This window comes from Misgurnus anguillicaudatus, chromosome 10 (assembly GCF_027580225.2).
Source record: "Misgurnus anguillicaudatus chromosome 10, ASM2758022v2, whole genome shotgun sequence".
Lineage (NCBI taxonomy): Eukaryota > Metazoa > Chordata > Actinopteri > Cypriniformes > Cobitidae > Misgurnus > Misgurnus anguillicaudatus.
In genome coordinates, this window is record NC_073346.2 from 419,745 (window position 1) to 441,167 (window position 21,423).

At 37.8% G+C, this 21,423-nt stretch overlaps 1 protein-coding gene across 1 annotated transcript in view; it reads right to left on the reverse strand.

Annotated features, from left to right (window-relative positions):
* bbs9 (Bardet-Biedl syndrome 9) overlaps positions 1 to 21,423 on the reverse strand; it is a 460,826-nt gene that overhangs the window by 177,948 nt on the left and 261,455 nt on the right. Inside the window, exons 16-18 of the mRNA XM_073871763.1 lie at positions 15,537 to 15,623; positions 5,645 to 5,817; positions 5,349 to 5,503 (exon numbers count right to left, since the gene is read on the reverse strand). Of these exons, the coding sequence (XP_073727864.1) occupies positions 5,349 to 5,503; positions 5,645 to 5,817; positions 15,537 to 15,623 (415 nt within the window). The remainder of the gene's footprint in view (positions 1 to 5,348; positions 5,504 to 5,644; positions 5,818 to 15,536; positions 15,624 to 21,423) is intronic.

Genomic DNA, 21,423 nt, shown 5'->3' on the forward strand with positions numbered 1-21,423 from the left:
ACCCGCTTCCTATCCCTACCGTATCTATCTATCTATCTATCTATCTATCTATCTATCTATCTATCTATCTATCTATCTATCTATCTATCTATCTATCTATCTATCTATCTACATATCTATCTATCTATATATCTATCTACATCTATCTATCTACATCTATCTATCTATCTATCTATCTATATCTATCTATATCTATCTATATCTATCTATCTATCTATCTATCTATCTATCTATCTATCTATCTATCTATCTATCTATCTATCTATCTATAAATTTCTCCCAAGGGTTTTTGTCCTTCTAGGAGTTTTTCCCACTGGGTTTTCTCCTAGGGGTTTTTTTCGTCCCAGGGAGAGTCAGCCAACTTTGGCTTAACTTAGCACTTCACTGTATACGTGACATTATTAATACGCTTGCTTGTATGGTTTAACCTTAGCCGCTATATTCTACTTCTTATATTATCTATTGATTTTCTGTGTTCTAATCTACATCTATTCATGTAAAGCTGCTTTGCAACAATTAACAGTTGTGAAAAGCGCTGTATAAATAAAATTGAATTGAATTGAATGTTGCCCACTCCAAAAGAGACCATGACATTGGCACTCAGCAGGGGGCTCTGATCTTCCTGGACGAAGGTGACTGGCTGGCGGCGAGGAGAGAGATCATGCGGGGATGAGCCAGCGTTGACTCGTCTCCGGATGCCTCTCTGGTTCACGGATAGACTGCTTTTTGGGCAGGGGAGCGCGGGAGGCGGCACCTTTGAAGGCGTTGATACAGGAGCGCAGCACCTCAAGGGGAGGACGCTTCCAGTGAACACAGCTTGACTCGTTGAGCGCCATCATGGCGTGGGCGGGACCCAGGCAGGAGACGCACTCGGTGTGGAGGTCCTCCACGGGCAAAGGGATTCTGCGCGAGCCACAATGCCGAAGCAACATTATCTCAACGCACTTCGTAATTCACTCTTTTAGAGGAAATTCGCTCTGGAAATTCACACTTTGCTTCCGGAAGGAAAATGGCAGGGGAAGACGCCGGGTGTGGATTCTGCTGTAAGGTTCATTTCGATGGCGAGTACGGAAGGCTTCTTCCCAGACTTATATAGGGCGTAATTTTTACAGACGTTAACCAATAGGCTTCAATTGCGGAATAAACAGAAGTTTCCCCTATAGTGTAAGCTACTGACGCAATGCGAAGTGAGCCGTATTGAAAGGGCACTACTGAATCTGCAATTCAAATTTAGTCCAAAGATTTAGTTCCTGTAGCCCCACCGCAGCATCAGTCATATCTGATACTCTGGCAATGCCTCCCACACAGCAAATAATAAACTTAGAGAAAATATGTGAAAGCAAAATAAACTAAGAAAAAGGAATGCACTGAAGAATAAATGATGAGATTTTCACATGGAGCTTGCAAAGATATATTATTGAGCCAGTCATTCCAATAACTTAAACTGAAAGCAAGACACATAATCTCTAAACTTTTTCTAATAACTGAGCTTGGGTTGGGTATAGAAAAGCAGTTCTTATTCAGAAACGGTTTTAAAAATATACCGGAACTGAATGTCTCCAATGACATTCACTTCTGTTAACAGTTGTAAAGTGTCTTCCTTCTTCCATATTTAAATACTGAATTTAATACTGTAATACTGTAACTTTCCTGGATCACTGTTCAGTAATAGTGCTTCTTAATCTAAATATTATATGAGCCATAAGTGTAACTGTAACATTAGAGCATGATGCATTCATTCACAAGAGCCAATGCTATTTTACAATCAAAAATGACGTATCGCTGTAAAGGCGCTAATTTAGTAAACACATCTGTGGGTCATATTTGGAGGAATTGACAAATAATCTAAACAATTGTATGGTTTGGAGGATAGGTTGGCCCTGATTATCCCTTTAAAGACTTACCATCCTCTGTGCAAGCCATTCTGTATAATAAACAGATATGTGTGTGAACATTACTTGTGAATGGTTATATCTAACATCACATCTGAAATGTAAAAGACGATAACAAAACAAAAACAAACCTCTGAAACATCTTTTCTATAGCCTATTTGGATAGAACTAGTTTTCCTTTAGTATGTTTGCGAAACTGACATTTTATGATGTAGTTTGTGATTAATCCCATCCAAATCTGTCAAGTCAAGATTTTTCTCACAAAAGCTCACTCTGTGGTCCTCTTTTCAGCAAACTCTGTGGTCCTCTGAGAAATATAATCTCTTCTGAATGCAATTGTCTGTACCAATATAATTGTCTTTTCTGAAAAGTTTCAGTCAACAAACAAACAATCTACCGTACTCTTACATTTTAGCTTGCTGTGTATTGTTCATAATGGATATTTATGTTCTTGCCATCCATCAAACAGAAAAAGAATACAATAATAAAGTCAACAGCTAAATCATGTAAACTGTAATAATAGCCACTGTAATGTCAGGTTAGGATATTCACTGTAATTTGTCCGCTCAATTATGCAGACTAATGTTATAATTAAAAAAGTTACCATCTTTATTTCAGTGTGGTTTGTTTTAAGCAGACATTTTTTATTGTGTTACAATTATTTTAGTAAGAATTTCATAATAATTATACAATTATTGCCCATGTAAACTTGTATATATTTTAAAGTTTGAAGTTTATTATTATTTTTTTACCATACTTGATGTACACATTCAGTACATGTGATCTTCTAAAATAGCCAGACATACAAAACAGACACTCAGACACTATACTTTACATGGGGATCTAGTCCTGTCCAAATCACAAATGTTAGATGATTTAAGAATTGTAACTAAGAAGTTACAATAGAAAACTAATTCCGTCCGAATAGGGCTTAAGGGTGTTTTCACATATAGTTCATTTTAAAAGAACCAAACCCAGTTCACTTAAAGTGAACCAGAAAAGGAACTAGCTGAATGTGACCTCAGTCCTTTAGGTGTTCACAATATAATGGACTCAAAAGAGGACCCAGTTCTTTTTTGGTCCTCCTCAGAACTGAAGTGATCTCAGACCTTTTCTTGTTCACATCACAACTTCATAAGAACTCAGATCCCAGCTTTCTGTGCAGCAGTTGATTTTGATACAATGTCCAAACGACACGCAAAGCGGACCGGGACCTCATTGATTTCACATATCAAAAAGAAATCGAACCACAAAAGAACCCAAAAGCGAACCCTACTCAGACCACCTCCTGACGTGGTCTGAGTTCGGTTCACTTCTGGGTCCCTTTAAGGGGGTCTGAGATCACTTGGTTTGTTCACATATACACCCTGAACTGGTCTGAGAGCGTTTGGAGGGCTCAAACGAACTAGGTGTGAAAACACCCTAAGTTGCGCTTGTGTAGCCCAATACTGGTGTAACGTTAGCTGCTCCAAGCACATGACTCAAACTGATGAATGTTCTGGTATGGGAGTCAGGCATTCCAACAAGCAATGATTACACATTCTTGTCAAATCTGGAGGCAACTCTTTATCCCAACTAAATCACCTTCCCCACATTTTCTGAAAAATACATTTCACTGTAACCTTAAAGGAAAACACCACCTTTTTTATATTTTACAATGTTCTAACATCAACTTAGATTAATTAATACATACCAATCTTTTTTCAATGCGTGCACTTTTAATATTTGTACAGCGCCTCGTGAATGTGTTAACATTTAGCCTAGCCCCATTCATTCCTATTGCTCCAAACAGGGATGCATTTAAAAGCCACCTAACACTTCCATGTTTTCCCTATTGAAAGACTGTTACATGAGTAGTTGCACGAGTAAAGTTCTTTACACACTGCAACATTTTATTCAATTCAATTTTATTTATATAGCGCTTTTCACAATTGTTAATTGTTGCAAAGCAGCTTTACATGAGTAGAGGTATGGCGTGATGCATGGAAAGATAGTGTTCAACACTACAGACAGGCTATAAAAAACACCAGATCTATCTATCTCAGCAAGCGTATTGAAGAAAATCATAATAACCCTCGTTTCCTCTTTAGCACAGTTGCGAAACTGACTAGAAAAAAAGAATAGACAGCAACCGATACTATACTCCAACACAGTAGTAACGACTTCATGAACTTCTTCACTAACAATCAATTGAAGTAAGAAATCATAGCAGCATATTTTGATGTCTAAATGTGTATCTGCTATGCAAAATGCATAAAGTTGGCAAATTTTAAATGTTTTAATTCCCTTAAAATTGTATAAAATAGTATCTATTATATAGTGTATCCTCTATAGAATCAGCTATGTCTGGCTCTCTCTCAAGGGTTTCTTCCTTCTAGGATTTTTTCCTCCTTACTGAAAAGACGTTTTTCAACCCCTAGGAGTCAGCTGACATTGGCTTAACTTAGCACCCTCTTCTATACATTAAATTATTACTACGCTCGCTAGTATGTTTTAATCTTAGCCGCTGTACTCTTATGTTGTCTATTGATTTTTCTGTGTTTTCTCCTTTATTTATTAATGTGAAGCTGCTTTGAAACAATTAAACAATTGTAAAAAGCGCTATATAAATAAAATTGAATTAATTTGGGCAAAGAAACACTTTTCGAAAGGCACAACACTATTATTGCTTTATGTAATGTTATGATAATGAAAGACATGAATGCTGCAGAATGTACAGCGCGTGACCCATTACCTTAAAAATGCATGTTGCAGATTATCATGAGTATCATGTCCACGCAAAGGCAGCTTAAATGTGCCAGAAAATTGTATGCAGTCTATCACGCAAACAGGGAAAACAATAAATGTCATGACTTACAAAGCATCCAGCTAACGTTAGCCAGCTCTGTTTGCTATAAGTGCTGGAAAAGCACACGGTGTAAGCTTGACCATTACTTCCTGCTGCTCAATCTTTTATTTATTCTTCAACTGAATGCCTTGTAAAGGGTGATTTGTAAAGATGAATTCGTATTTTGTTTCATCTTAAGATATTTCACTTGCTTCCACTGATCAGTAGGCTATTGGAACTATTAGTTACTGTACATGGTACTCTGCAACGCGGTTATGAGACTCTGAAAAACAATCCAATGATGTCCAAAACTTATAAAAATAATATTGATTTGCTAACAATAAAAGTGGGAGGGTTTGGGGAACACAAGGTGGTCAATTAGAGCTCAGCCTCAAGTCACATGCTTTTACCACATTTACTAACCTACATACACACTCCGTGCATAAGCACTACATTGAATTTATTCAGAAAAAACAATTACAGAGTAGTACAAAGGCTTTGTTATTTATACATGGTTAGATTTTTACATGTAACAGTATATAAATACTGTAATAAGTATTATGGATATTCCTTCACATGTATAATACTCTGTATTTCTGTTGTGTGTGTGCATTTGTGTAAGTGCACTTACTTGACGATACGTTCCTTCCATTAGTGTGTCCAGATTGTAAAGTGGGGCTGGGGTTTTATTTTTAAATCTGGTAAGCAGGCAGCGCTGGATGGCCCTGAACTGGACTGCTCTTTCTGACAGCAGATCCTGATACTTCTGTGCATTCAAACGGAGCTACAAATATACCCACAACAATGAGAAAACAAAACCTATATCTATGCATTCTTATTCTTGTATATTAGTGATGGCAGAACATATCTCTTCATAGAACTGTATAACTGTGATAAATATGTTACTGTGTGAGAAACTTTGCACCTTAAAGTGGTGGTCCACCATCTCAAAGTAGTCAGAAAGCGGTACTGGTCCAGTGAAGCTGTTTTGATTGTCTTTGATTCCAAGTGAGGAAAAGTGCTGGTCAAAACGCTGCACCAGCTCCTTGGCAACCAACCAGATATCCTCAAAGCTCTCACTTTGGATCCTATAGCGCTCTGCAGAGAGTTGATATACATCTATAATTAGCTCATGACAACCTAAAAAAGATCACAGGGCTTATACACATGATGAACGTGGGCAGAAGAAGAAAAAGCAAGCATACTGGCACCACATCAAAATTTTCATTATGGGATTTTATGGGACCATTTTGCTGTTAAATACCAAGTTTTTTTAATTAGGACAATTGTGTTAATTTCCAAAGCAATTTACAGACATCACAGCCTTTTACCACATATGGTTTAATCAACATTGTTCAAATTAGTGGTGTAAAGTAACAAATGATTACTGCTGTTAAAAAACAGTATTTTTGAGAGAACCTGTTTTTACTTGAGTTATATAAAATCAAAACACAAACTGCTAGCACGCAGGTCTGACAAATCGGTGGTCCAATGCTTGCAGATTAGATCATACATTTAATCACAATGCCATCAGCACCAACAAGGGCCAACAACTTGAAAATAACCCAGCATTTTTTGAGTGTACATACATTTGCATTTGGTAGACCCTCTTATCCAAAGCGACTTACAGTGACTCAAGCTATACGTTTTATCAGTACGCGTGTTCCCTGGATATCAAACCCATGACCGTTGTGCTACTAATGTTCTAAAAGCAAAGCCACAAGACAAATTGCAGTACTGTCAATGTACAGTAGAAAATTTTCAGACCTCTTTACAAATGCTTCTTTTTTTAAAGCCCCACTGTGTAGGATCTACTCCCATCTAGCGGTAAAATTTTATATGACAACCAATTATTACTTTCTAGCCCCCCCCCATTCCGAACGCGTTTTAACTAGTACGGTGGCCCTGTCATGCCAAGGTTAACATGGCTTCCAGTAGCTAAAGCAATGAAAAAAATGAACAATTTGCAATGTCCTTTGCCTGTGATCCGTCAAAGCACACAGATGTATGTTAAACATGTAAAAAGTCTGATTGTCATGATATTTCCGCGTAAAATCACATACAAAAAGCAACCATAAACGTAGATTAGACACTCATTTGTCATCGATGCGAGGAAAAATATCCCAGGGGCTGTTACACTTGGTATTTAGATGTGTTTTCGTCGATCAGATCACAAGTGGACGAGAGAGACACATTACGTTTACACTTGGTTTTTAAATCCGTCTCTTTTTGTCCATTTTCGACCGCTACTGAGGAGATGGTCTGTGGACGAGTCCCTCTCCTGTCATTTAATCATGAGCAGGAGTAATGACGGGTTTAAATGGACGCGAAACGAATATTATGTCAGAGTCCAATGCTTATGTTTTAAGTAAACGTTACATGTCCGTGTATATGTAAGAGCTTTCTCTGATATTGGTGAAATAAGATCGCGCAACTTTCACACACTTGTAAAATGAAACAAAAGACGTGCAGATCAGCGGCGTTTTATCAATGAAAGGCTTAAAATAGGGCTGTCACCATGTGTTTGTGCTAGAGGTTAGAAAAGATGAAAAACATTTATCTCAGTACCTCAGATTACATAAATGGGCGGAGAGACGGCGTGTGCCTGTTCGAACACATTAAACCACATGCGTGTTTAAACTAACTGCATAACCATGCTATAGTTGCCAAGGAACTATAAAACTAAATTAACTGAGCATTACATTCGCAAGTCATAAGCATATTACATCAATTTACAATTAACTAAGAATAATTGTCAGCTTTATAATTGTTAATATTCTGAAATAAGACTGTCTTGATGACATATACCGCCTACACATGCAACCCCCGGAGGCTTCAGCTAGCGGCCAGCATGAGTGTAGTCTGAAAGCGCAAAAGGCGGAGCTTGAATTTCAGGAATGTCCCTCGTCTGCGAATGTATTTCAAAGATGGAGGCACAACATGGATTCAGCCAGAGAGCGATTCGACGGTATGTATTTTAAATAGCAGATTCTACACTTACGAGAATACTTTGATAAGTGGGGTGGAAGTAATTACACATGAATGAGCACATACTTTTGAAAGAAAACATGGGTTTTTGCTAAGAATTAACAAAAAAAAGTACACAGTGGAGCTTTAAAATAAAACACCTAGTAGGTCTTTTCACACTGGAAATAGTTAACCCTGGGTTATTCTAATTCCTGGGTTAATGGAATCCTGGGTTACCTGTTTCACATTTCACACTGTTCATACTTAACCAGGGGTTAAGAGATAACCATGAGGTATTCATAATTTGGGGCCCTATCTTGCACCCAGCGCAATTGACTTTGTCAGTGACGCATGTATCATTTCGTATTTTGCACTGGCGCACACTGGCGGTTTTTCCCTCCACAGACGCACGTCGGCAAACTAGGGAATGAACTTCAGCGCAAAAAAGGAGGCGTGCTCCGGCGCAAACCATCTCTTATGCTATTTTGCAGTTTCAAAAAACAATTGCGCTACTACTAACAAAAAAAAACTAGTCTAAAGTCAGTGGCGCGTTGCGCGTGGTTCATTATGCTATTTTTAAGGCGCATGCTTGACCATAATGTATGGCGTGCACAACGCGCATTGCTTATCTAGGTAACACTTTAAAATAATGGTCAATACTTAATAGGTAGTTACACAGGAAGTAATGCAGAACAAATGGTTAGTGCTGCATTAACACTGTTATCACTACTGGTAACTAATAAAGAAGAGCGATTAACTAATCAGTAGTTAATAGCATACTAATGTTTGGATTAAGTAACAATTAGTTACTTATTACTTATTTAATAGTCATTATTAACTATTACATGTTGAATAAATCCTGGTGAACAATACATTAATTAAGACATATTTTTTTTAAAAACTATAAATTAACTACATATTTACAGTTGCTGTAAATTAATTATGATGTGTGTGCGTGCGTGCGCGTGTATGGGCTATATGATCACATTTTGATCATTTATGTTATCTATATTGATTCATGATTAAATCAAATCCAGAACGTAGAATTAACGTAAGACTAGAAACGTAAGAATTAACCCCATCTTAATTATTTAATTATTATCACTTGCTTTTATGGTAAATAGTTAATAAATCCATGTTTGATTTTGAACCCATACGCTGTCACTTTAAGGAGGGGGAGGTGCATGACGTCAAAACTATGCGGAAGTCAATCAGACAGCAAGCGCGTGCTGCGGCTAATATTAGAGCTGTTGTGTGATTAATTGAACACATCGATTCAACAAGAAATTTGAGTTATCTTTTCACAAAGTGCTAAAGCTACAGAGAAGAGAAACGGAGAAGAGAAGCAAAACAGGAAGAGATTTTTCTGCGATGCAAAGAAACAACCAAAGCCAGGCACATGGATTAACAGTTGCCATTTTGTGTTAAATAAGTAACGTTAACGTTAGCCTTTTTGAGTAAAATCTTATGTAAAATATGGCACTGACTACTCATAAATTAAATATTTAACATTTAGTAATTTGTGTAACTATTAAGTATTTTAAAGAAGTTATTAAAAATATATACATTATGATGAGTCGTATGTTTCATGCAGACAAAGGTCCGCTCTACTGTTTGTGTTGTTTCTCGCTTCAGTTTGCATAACGTTACTTTATGCCTTTACAGTACCATTTCTTTTATTTGTAATAGTGTTGTTATTATAAAAGTACAGGATTGTGGCTTTACTAGGGGGTTACCATGATTTGTACCTTAGAATACAATTTCTTATAATTAATTGTGCTAATTACTAGTACATTACCATGTTTTTCACTTTAAAATAATGGCCAAGATTTTAAGATTTATGTCTTAAGTCCTGAGTAATTAATAATAAGTTACCGTGTTTTTCACTTTAAAATAATGGTCAAGATTTTAAGTAATTTCTTAAGATTTATGTCTTAAGTCCTGAGTTATTACTAATAAGTTACTGTGTTTTTCACTTTAAAATAATGGTCAAGATTTTAAGTAATTTCTTAAGATTTATGTTTTAAGTTCTGAGTAATTACTAATAAGTTACAGTGTTTTTCACTTTAAAATAATGGTCAAGATTTTAAGTAATTTCTTAAGATTTATGTCTTAAGTCCTGAGTTATTACTAATAAGTTACCGTGTTTTTCACTTTAAAATAATGGTCAAGATTTTAAGTAATTAATTAAGAACAGCGTGGTAATACTTGAATAATTACTAATGGGTTACCATGATTTTCTTAATATTAAGTCAGTCTTCCAGACTTATAAACATCAATAAGGAGGGATCTAACAGAGGTTGAAAACATGGAATCTGTATTTTGTGAGGTGAGTTAGTTAGAGATTAAGGGGTGTATTCCTTAGGTTGTTTATGGTTAAATCAATAAGATAGAAAACAGAATAAAAATGCTTAAAATTAAATGTATATGGTAATATAAGAATCGAATCCTAAAGAGTTACCATATTTGTCATGGGCTTGCCAGATCTTTTGTACTAGACTCAGGTTTGAGTGTATCTGGCAAGACCATGACAGTACTATGTTCTGTGTGGGAGCATGTGGAGGCATATAGTGTGTGGCTTCCACATGTTCCCAGTGTTTTGTGGCTGTCATGCTCTTGCCTGACCTTGGTTATTATCCAGGTTGGATGTTAGAGGGCACGTCCATGGCAGCATTGTGTTTACGTGGGAACACGTGTGTTTCACATCATGTCTGTGTGACACGTGTTCCCAGTGTTTTGTGGCTGTCATGGTCTTGCCTGACCTTGGTTATTATCCAGGTTGGATGTTAGAGGGCAAGGCCATGGCAGCATTGTGTTTACGTGGGAACACGTGTGTTTCACATCATGTATGTGTGACACGTGTTCCCAGTGTCTTGTCACTTTCACCCTACTCCCTTATGTACTCGTGTCTTACGTGATTAATTATGTTCACCTGTTCCCCATTGATGTGCTGTCTATATAATGGCTTCGTGTTCTCTGTGTGGTGTGCGTGCGTTGTTTGGAAATCTCTGTTCATGTGTTTCATGTCAAGATCTGTTCCTGTTTTCCCGAGTTTAGTTCATCACAGTGTTTTGGTTTACTTTCTGTTTTACCCCCACGTGGGTGTTTCTGTTCTTATTTGTAAATAAATTCATAGTTATATTTTCGTACATCTTTGCGTTTGGGTTCATCTCTCTTTGTTTTCACTTTTCGGTTATAACCGATCGTGACAATATTTGACCCTTTCAGTGATGATAGGTAACATGAGTAATTCAAAGTAATTAAGTAAACATATTTTTTTTCAAATTGTATTATTTATAGTTATAGCAGTGGTTCTCAAACGGCCCCCAAATTTTATAACATTTTGTAAAGTACATTATCATAAATTCTGTGTAATTAAACCTCAGAAAAATAAGGCTACTAACCAACAGCACCAAATTGTAGAATTTAATATGTTTTGTGTAATAAAAAATAAATAGATTTTACAATTTTTTGGGGGGGGCACACCGAAAAAGTTTACAGGATCAGACTTTATTTATTGGTATGTGACTGTTGATATGTATTTAATTCATAGTTACTTGAAATAAGTCTTAGTTGATGTATTGTTCACCAGGATTTTTCAACATTGCAGTAGTTAATATGTAACTAGTTGTTACTTAACCCAAACATTAGTATGCTATACCTACTGATTAGTTAATCGCTCTTCTTTATTAGTTATCAGTAGTGATTTCAGTGTTAATGCAGCACTAATCATTTGTTCTGCATTAGTTCCTGTGTAACTAACTAATAAGTATTGACCATTATTTTAAAGTGTTACCCTTATCTAATCTACACCAGAGGTGGAAAAAGTAATAAAATATTGTAGCCTACTCAAGTAAAAGTAAAGTTACTTGTCTAAAAATCTACTCAAGTAAAAGTAAAAAGTAAGTCATTTTAACTTTACTCAGAGTAAAAGTTACTTTTTTTTACAGCGGGAAGAGGTGGAGGATTCTAGTATAGTTCAAAAACGACAAGGGAATATAAATCTTAAACTAGTTGTTTTTAATTGTAGGAACATCTTTACAATGAAAGTGCAATAACATAAAGTTAATAAAATAAAAAGCTTTTTTAAAGTAAGAAACATGTATGGAATTGTTTAATGATTTTTACATGTGAGTTATGCACTTTTGGAGGTGGTCAGCAGCTTGTAAATACAATCACTATAGTAATGTTGTAATTGATGTATTGCTGGTAACATACATTATTTTATTAAACTATTTAAATGAGCATATAATGAGATGAGTGCCATGTCTATATACATTTGACACGTTTATTATCTTCTTACTTCCCTGACCTGGGGACCTGATGACCTTTATTCTTCTCTCTCTCTCTCTCTCTCTCTCTCTCTCTCTCTCTCTCTCTCTCTCTCTCACTTTCTCTCTCTAATGACCTGCGCATTTTCGAGGACGTTTTGAAGTTGTGTTTGACTTGACGCGAAGCTGCTAGACCTCGGAAGATAATGCGCATGGTATTAAAAAAAGCGTCGTGCAATTTCGTACTTAAGAGCATGAATCCTACCTTTCATAGAAATTAAACACTCGCTTCGCGTCAGTGGAAAGTGGTCGCTTAAATATGACCAGGGGTTTCTTTCATAAGATTTGAACTGAGGCGGGTCTGTATTAGCGCGCGCCTGTCTCGTCCGTCTCCATGGTTCTTTTTGCGCGTTCCCCCGAGCCCCGCCCATTTACATCCGTTGCGCGTCTTTATCACCTTGCTTTTTAAAAATTTTTTTTACTCAGTAACGGATATGATTTAAAATGTAGTGAAGTACAATACTTTATACAAAACATACTTAAAGGGATAGTTCGGCCAAAAACGATACCAAACCCACGATCCACTCACCCCCAAGCCGTCCAAGTTGCATATGTCCATCGTTTTTCAGACAAACACATTTTCGGATATTTTAGAAAATATTTTAGATCTTTCTGTTGATTTAATGTAATGTTACGGGGTCCAGCAACAGTCCACGACCCTCAAGTCCAAAAAAAGTGCGCCCATCCTCCACAAACCAAATCCAAACGGCTCCAGGACGACAAACAAAGGTCTTCTGAGTGTAGTCCGTGCGGTGTTGTTGTAGAGGTATCCATATTTGGAATGTTGTTAACTTAATTGACTACCTTCCGGTTGCGCCGCCATCTTAGACTCAGGAGAGAGTATTAGCGTAGTGTACGCACTTTTCTTAGTGACGTATGACAAATTCGGAGGGCGGGGGACAGAGCAGCAGCAGAGAAACCGCTGTATGCTGCGTAAGCGCTCATCCTGAATGCAGATGACTCTAAAATGGCGGCGCTACCGGAAGGTAGTTAATTAAGCTAACAACATTTCAAACATGGATATTTCTACAACAACACCGCACGGATTACACGCAGAAGACCTTTGTTTATCATCCTGGAGCCGTTTGGATTTAATTTGTGAAGGATGGACGCACTTTTTTTGGACTTGAAGGTCGTGGACTATTGCTGGACCCCGTAAGATTACATTTAATCAACAGAAAGATCTAAAATATTTTCTAAAATATCCGAAAATGTGTTTGTCTGAAAAACGATGGACATATGCAACTCGGACAGCTTGGGGGTGAGTAAATCATGGGTTTAATATCGTTTTTGGCCGAACTATCCTTTTAAGTAAAAGTAAAAGTACAGATTTTAAAAACTACTCAAAAAAGTAAAAATACACAAAAAAACTACTCAATTACAGTAACGTGAGTAAATGTAATTTGTTACTTTCCACCTCTGATCTACACAGATGCAACAGTTATTTTTGCAAATCATAAATTGTTACAATAAAAAATATAAGATAAGGGAAATCATTAAATCATAAATTGTTACAATAAAAATATTAACACATGAGATAAGGGAAATCATTGTGGTGAGCATTGTGGTGATAGTTTTTATTTATTTTGTGTGGCAGTGTTAAACAATTATCATGCAAATAACGATAAAAATATTTTCATAAGTTTGTTGTGTGGCTGTATTACGTTTATTTTATGTAAATAATAATTAAAATGTTTTCATAAGAATCCTTCATGTATGTGAACTTGATTTGTAAGTGTACTTTGGGGTTGAACCTTGCTTGCGTTTCTTGTGTCTGATTTCAAAGCCCCCAAACCCTTTCAGCGGTGAGGGTGGACGCAGCGATGTCCTCCTGTGTGCCCGGCGTGCCCGATTTATGCTGGCAAGCTTGGGATCCCCCCGTCTCCTGACATCATTGTAGTGCTTGGAGCTGATGAGACAATTGCGGCTATTTCCTCTCACGCCTGTTTAACCGACGCTGATTTGGGCGGGTTTCTCCCATCGCCATACAAAACAACTTCTCTGTCTTTGATTGCTCTTACAAGAACGTCGGTCTCCTCGGCTGTGAACCGCTCCTGGCGTGCGCCTGTCAAATCCGTCATAATAATAGCAACCCGCCATGGAACTTGCGCCCTTGCGTTTGAAGGGAATGTTGGATAGCGTTCTGATTGGTGTATTTGACCTATGAATAATGAACCTACTTCAGACCAACCCCTTATTGATTTGCGCCCGGCGCAAAACTTATTTCTCCCGCCGGGAAAATAGCAACAGCGCCCAAGATCCGCCCACAAAGTCACTTGCGCTTTGTGCTTCGGACTTGCGTTTCAGATCGTTAAAATAGGGCCCTTGATGTTTCACACTATGCATTCCTAAACCTTAGGTCAGGTGTCTCCTATAAATGGGACTCCTTACCTTTGTGTTGATATAACGATCACAAATCGAATCTAGTCTGTTTCAGATGTGGGAATAACTCATGAAAACCGTCTAATAAAATACATCAAATGACAATTTTTGTCCACAAATGCCTATAATCCGTGAAACATAGATATATAGTCTGTTGTTTACATCAGATTTCACATGAACATTTTGTAATAGAATATAATGTACAATCTGAGGACTATTAACATCGTAACACTGTATTTGAGATTACACTTCAGGTTCTGGTAAGCTACTTGGTGGGTGTAGACTTGGGTAGTGGAGTGGTACGTGGGCGGGCAAAATTCAAAATGGAATGTTTCTAAGACACGTTTTGCTGAGAAAGGCCATATGTGAGGAGGCGTGAAAGTTCCTAAATAATCTGTGATTGACACCTAAGGAAACAAAGGCTAGCACAATGAGCCGCATAAAGAGCCTTGTAGGTAGAAATGTGAGAGGAAACTACTTTCTCTGTAGTAAAACCATGATAAGGTATACTTGTGAATTTATAACAAAATATTTTAATAGAATGTAAATACACACACACATATATTTTCAATAGTATAGTATACCTTTTAAAAACCATGGTTTTACTACAGAAAAAAGGCAGCCATGTTTTTGGCTACAAATACTTTAGTAAATCGTGGTAAATTTAGTAAGGGATGTAGTGTATTGAGTTGTTATTGAACTCTGTTAAAAGTACTGTTTGGCCTATTGTAAAAATGATCACAGTGTGAGAGTCTGGTTGGCCAGCCCATTATCTAAGAGAAACAAGTAACCATGGTACAATTTTACTTTTGAAAAAGTAAAGAACAACATTCTTTTTTGGGAGTGGAACCAAAAAAACTAGACACTTTTTACATGATTTTAAATGATGTACAAATTATATCTTTTTGGTTTTGGTTTCTTTCCCTTGTTTTACTGCTTTTTACTTATTTCTACACAAAAATTGCCTTAGAAATGTCAGTGCATTCTTACAAAATAAGATGCAAATTACAACAAAACTTTCTTAAATAAGTAAACAAATCTGGATACAAATAAATGTATATTATACAATAGGTCCTGAGAGCTAAACGCAAAAAAAGCACTGAAGTAATATGTTTGTGTTGGTATTTGGGAACTCACGGGACATTTTGGAGGTGAGGACAGTGACCTTGGAGCCAGTGATGAGCTGGAAGGCCAAAGCACTGCTGTCTGTATTCTCTGAGAAATCTAGAACCCAAAAAACAAGAGTATCATCTTACTGGTGCACTTATTAAAGTACTGTGGCAGTACCATCAAATGGTAATACAGAAGTACTGGATTATTATCTTGAGTTTATTTCATGAATATGCATACTCCAGTATGTATGAATAGTAGAAAAACAAGGAAAAACATTATATTACAATGACTCCCAAGATCTTTTTAGTTTGTGTCATCTTTCATCAAGCACAAATCCTCATGTTTCTGTCTCACTACCTGTCTTTTCTCATTCTTATTCTCATGCACTGAGCTGCTGAGCAGCAGACCGGATGTCAGACAGAGATAGTCTCTTATCAGCACACAGGACGCCGGAGCACAAAGTATTGTTTCTTATCTAGTCAGACCTGACTTTTATCTCAGGAAAAAAAATTATCCTGTCTTCAGTGCAAGCTTAAATAGCAGCAACTCCAACAACCCAACCAACCAACCACCCACCTACACACACACACACACACACACACACACACACACACACACACGCACACACACGCACACATGCGCGCGCGCCTGCACACACGTACACATGCACACACACACACACGCGTGCGCGCACAAACGCTCACCAGTATCACAGAGTCAAGAAAACTGTGAATTACATTATGTCTGATATGGCATTTAAACATTACCTGTATTTTTTATAAGGCTTAGATTTAAAATAATTCATTTTATAAGATTTATAAGAAATTCTGTATTATTTAGTACAGACAACTATTTCATTAATATAACCAAAAAAAGTAATGGTAAAATCGAAAGCTATATTAGGGTGGGGGATTTTTAACGCATGGTTTTGCACCTATTTGGCATCCCTTCAGGCTTAACTGGTAACCCCATCATGAAATGCAAGCTCTTGATGCTGATTGGCTGCCTTTGTTGCCACTCAAAAGAATGTAAACTTTGCTGTCTTCAGAACACGGACAGACCAAAATGTTACAGATAGAAGAGCACACCTCGCAACGCGACTCGCTATTTCGCCTTTAACTTCGCAAACACTGCTGCAATTTACTTCCTGTTGGAGGCGAGATGCCGGATGTATGCAAATTATTTTCAAGGGGAGGTAATTGAATGAGAGTGGGGGAGGAGTGAGATGCATTTTACGTAATATGTATCCGTTGTTCAGATTGGGCCATTTTCTGGCGGACATTTCTAAAGTACATTTAATACCATACGAACATCTTGAGTCATTTAAGGCTACTACAATAGAAGAGATCTCTAAATTAGTAACATCATCCAAAAAATCTACAGAGGTATTCCCTGTTGTGTCAGACCCAGTATTAAATATCTTTAACTCATCGCTAAAACTAGGGTACGTTCCAACAGCTTTCAAACTACCAGTTATTAAACCGCTCATTAAAAAAACACACCTTGACCAGGGAGATCTTAATAACTTTAGTCCAATCTCAAATCTCCCTTTTCTTTCTAAAATATTAGAAAAGGTAGTGGCAAGTCAGCTATGCACATTCTTAGTGAATAATAGTACGTATGAAAAGTTCTAATTAGGATTCAGGCCCCACCATAGCACATAGACAGCACTGCTTAGAGTTACAAATGACCTCCATTTAACATTCGATCATGGTGATATTTTAATTATTATATTACTAGACCTTAGTGCAGCCTTTGACACAATATATCACACAATCTTACTCAATAGACTAGAAAACTATCTTGGCATCAGTGGTCATGGGTTAGCCTGGTTTAGATCGTATCTAACCAATCGCTATCATTTTGTTTATGTAAATGAGGAAGATTCATATTGCTCCCCGGATAAATACGGCATACAACAGGGATCAGTTTTAGGTCTTCTCCTGTTCTCATTATATATGATACCTTTAGAAGACATAATCAGGAAACATAACACAAGTTTTCACAGCTATGCGGATGATACCCAGCTTTACATCTCCTCTCATCCTAGCAGTGGCGGCAGGTCAGTAGGGGGCGCCACTCCCTTAAAGTTGGCCAGAGAGGAAAGCTACTTTGACATGTTACCAAAAAAATTAATAAATAGTGCAAATTAATAACAAAATAAAATCGTTAAGCTGTACTATTTCACTGTTAGTCAAGTTATAATTTATATATAAAAAAATAAATAAAATGAGTTTGTTGTATGTGTGTGTGTGTGTGTCATGTTTGTGTGTCTGGGGTGCACCCCTAATGAGTGTCTATGTAGGTCAGTAAAAAGAGTAAAAACATGTGACCTGAGGCTGAGCTCTAATTGGCTGGTTTCGAATCTGCCCTGGGGCGGACAGTCTCCCACTTATGTTGTAAGTGAATCAATATTGTTTTTTATGTCTTTGAGCTCATGTGATTGGATTGTTCTCAGAGTCTCATAACCGCATTGCAGATTAGTGTGTTAGCTACAGTACTGATCAGTGAAAGGCAAGTAAGTGAAATATCTTGAGATAAAGGAAAATATTTTATCCTTACAAAATCACCCTTTACAAGGCATTTAATTGATGAATAAATAAAGGATTAAGAAGCTTTGCCCAGATCGACCAACGGAGTCAAATGATTGCAGTCTGTGTGCTCCACCACTTCTCACGCAAACTGAGTTGGCTAGCTGGATATCAAGTAAGTCCTGAGTTTTATTATTTTCCTGTTTGCTGTTTTAAGGTCTGAATGCGTGATAGAGTGCACAGCACGAAATTTTGTGGCGCATCTGTAGTGTCTCTTTTTGTGCGTGTTCGGTTGCTTTAACCGAAAAGTCTTTTAGGCAGGCAAAATTCTGAATGCCATTTTCGCAGATTGCCCATACAACTTGACTACATGTAATTCCTAGTTATGTCCAGTTGGTGGCAGTGTGTTGCTCTAATGACGCCCTGGTTTCGAAACATTCTCACGATATTTTGATATAGGTCACAAAATATTTACAAAAGTCTTTTAATCTACCTTCATGCGTTTATTACACAAGATGGTTTCAGATGAGTTTAGTTCAATTTTAGATTTTTACACGTTTGTTGATATTTTAATCGTAGTATTTTGTTATTTGATTTGTTCAAATTTGCCTGTTCACCATAAAGTTTGATGTTTTATTGCCTCTACTGTCACTGTGAGAAAAAAACATTAATTCATCTGATTCATGTGATGTTGAACATGTAAAGTGATGCACGGCCTCCGTTTATCTGTTCTCTAAACAAATAAATAAGCACATTTTGACTTGTATGCTCGTCTTGTAAGTTTATGATTAGAAATAATTAAAATGTGAAATGGCGGATGATAATAACTGACTGTGACAGACTCTTTACAACGCTGTTCATCAAAAAATGACGGAGATTAAAAGAGTCTATCGCAACCTCTGTTGTGTGAACGTTTGTGTGTGTGTGTGTGTGTGTGAGAGAATGATTACCTCGATTAGTTCATTACAGATTCATAGTACATTTATTTCTTGCTTTAACAGTTGACTTCAACTGTAACATTTACAGCATTTTAGCCTTAACCTTAATAGAATTTTTGGCTACTTTCAAAATTCCGAAATACATACTGGATAACATGATTGTTAATGTCCACATCATGGTCTAGGGATCTTTTTAATTTCAACATAACCCTGTTCCTCAATGGAAATGTGTCACACAATAAATATAATACAGCAAAATTACTTTAATTATTTTATTGCCTCAGATGACAACTATTAAAACTTTAAAGAGATACTTCACCCATTTGCATCACGTAAGCTTTGTAGCTTTAGAAACCCAGTCATGTTTTTGAATGGTCATGCATCATTTTCAGTTTCCCCTGAGATGGGAGAAATACAGATTTCAGTGTTGCACTTCCTTCTTTCAATGATGTAAAAATCGTCATTTTTCGTCATTGAAAGAAGGAATTGCTATATCTTTGTCGAGGGTGTAAGACTATCCTCTGTCATTATTTTTCCAGGGGGGGCTATGGGTGGGACGCTACAGACCTATTACAGATTAGTGGGTGGGACTTACGAAAATAAATGATACAGCTGCCATCTTTTTGGAATCTAAGCTAAAAGATGCTGTGGAGCCAGGCTTGATGTTTTCCAACAATGGTGGAAGGTTATCAATATGATATGGAAGAGGGTGATTTCGAGGCTATCTTTATGAGCCACAATACAGAGGGAAGAGCAGCTGAGGCAGATGGAGGAACAGGATGTAGAAGATCGAGGTAGAAAACCTGCTTGTAGAAGGTAGAAGACGAGGTAGAAGACCTGCCTGTCGCAGGCGAGGAGCCTGGACTGACTCGAGCTGGGATGGACTGGTTGTGCCTGTGCTCTTGCTGTGCACCTACGGACACAGAAATGGAGTCTGTCTGCTGCAGAGAATTTCAAAGATGCCAGTTTCTTCTGGATGAAATTTTTAAATCAGATGAGCCACACAAACGCATTGTGGGAGTTGTTGTCTTCCATACAAATGCACCCTAAAGTCACTTTGTGTCTTTTTTCGGTCAAATAAGCACCACCATTTGCCATTGACAAGTTGTCTCCCAAAATCAGTGGCAGCTGGGTAGGTTGGTTGAACCATGTGTGCCCGCTTACACACAGCCAACTGATGCAGGGATCTGCGAAGATGTAATTGGAAGGCATCTTCAGTTGGTCGAAGGCAACGCATGTCTCCTTTGATGCTCACAAAGAGATGGGCTTGAAGTGCATCTAGAGTACCACCAAAGTCACTCCTGTCATAGTGACACCATGTATCGCCATGCTGCTGTTATTACCTTTTCCTGAACATCCCGGGTTTCCTCAGATCACTGTACCTGCACAGCGGCAGAATGTCTGTCTGTCTGTCAATGTTGTGTAGGCCCACCTTTTTCCTCTTCTGTACGGATAGCTCACTGTGTCACATCCGGTAAGTAGGTAGGTGCTGAGGAAAAGGGATGTAATCTCTGAAGCAGCAGCATTATACTTCCCTGTCAGAGCTTCTGTGGTGGCATGAACAGGTAGGAAGATATCCATCGTTTTCACCCACAGCTTCTGCAGCCCATCCATGTGTGTGAAGTAGTACATGCACATCATGATCACTTCTGTGTCAGTTGCAACAACTACAGCTCGTTCATGGTGCAGAATTTGTACGAAGTATGCAATGTGAGCAGACATCCTGGTATCTGCCTCCTCAAGTTCTGGAAGCTCAACCTGACAATCCAATGACAAGGGGACAGTGTGACCAGGATCACAAAAGATTCCACCAAGAATACGTGTGCATCCTGCAGGAAGAAAAGGAAACAAGGCAGACTACCTGGCTGCAATCAAGACAGCCCTTGGCAGCTCATGGGGGAAAGTGGACAATCTAACGCCATCTGACAAGCCTGTTGTAATGGTAGTAGATGCAATGGCATTCATTCAAGGTTACTAACATCTTGGGAGCAGCACCTTCCATGAACTGCAAGGAAAGTACCCGAGGAAGCTCCTTGGAATCCTCCCAGGCAAGTGTGACTGCATCCACTTTGTTAGTGATCGATATGATGTCTATCCTGCTGAAAGTCTGAAAGGTGAGGAACGAGAGAAGAGGATGAAGACCTGCTCCAGCAAAATGAAGGAGTACAAGCCACATGATACTCTCCCTATACCTGTATGGAAAGGCTTAATTCACAATTCACTGAATAAAGCTAACCTGTTGAACTACATGGGGGAAGCATGGGCAGCTCAGAACAAGTCACTTCCTGCAGTATGCACACTTATTCTTTGTGGAATCTATTGTGATCCTGGTCGCACTGTCCTCTTGTCATTGGATTGTCAGGTTGAGCTTCCAGAACTTTTCTGTGAGAAACATGAAGAGGGACATACCAGGATGTTTGCTCAAATTGCATACTCAGTACA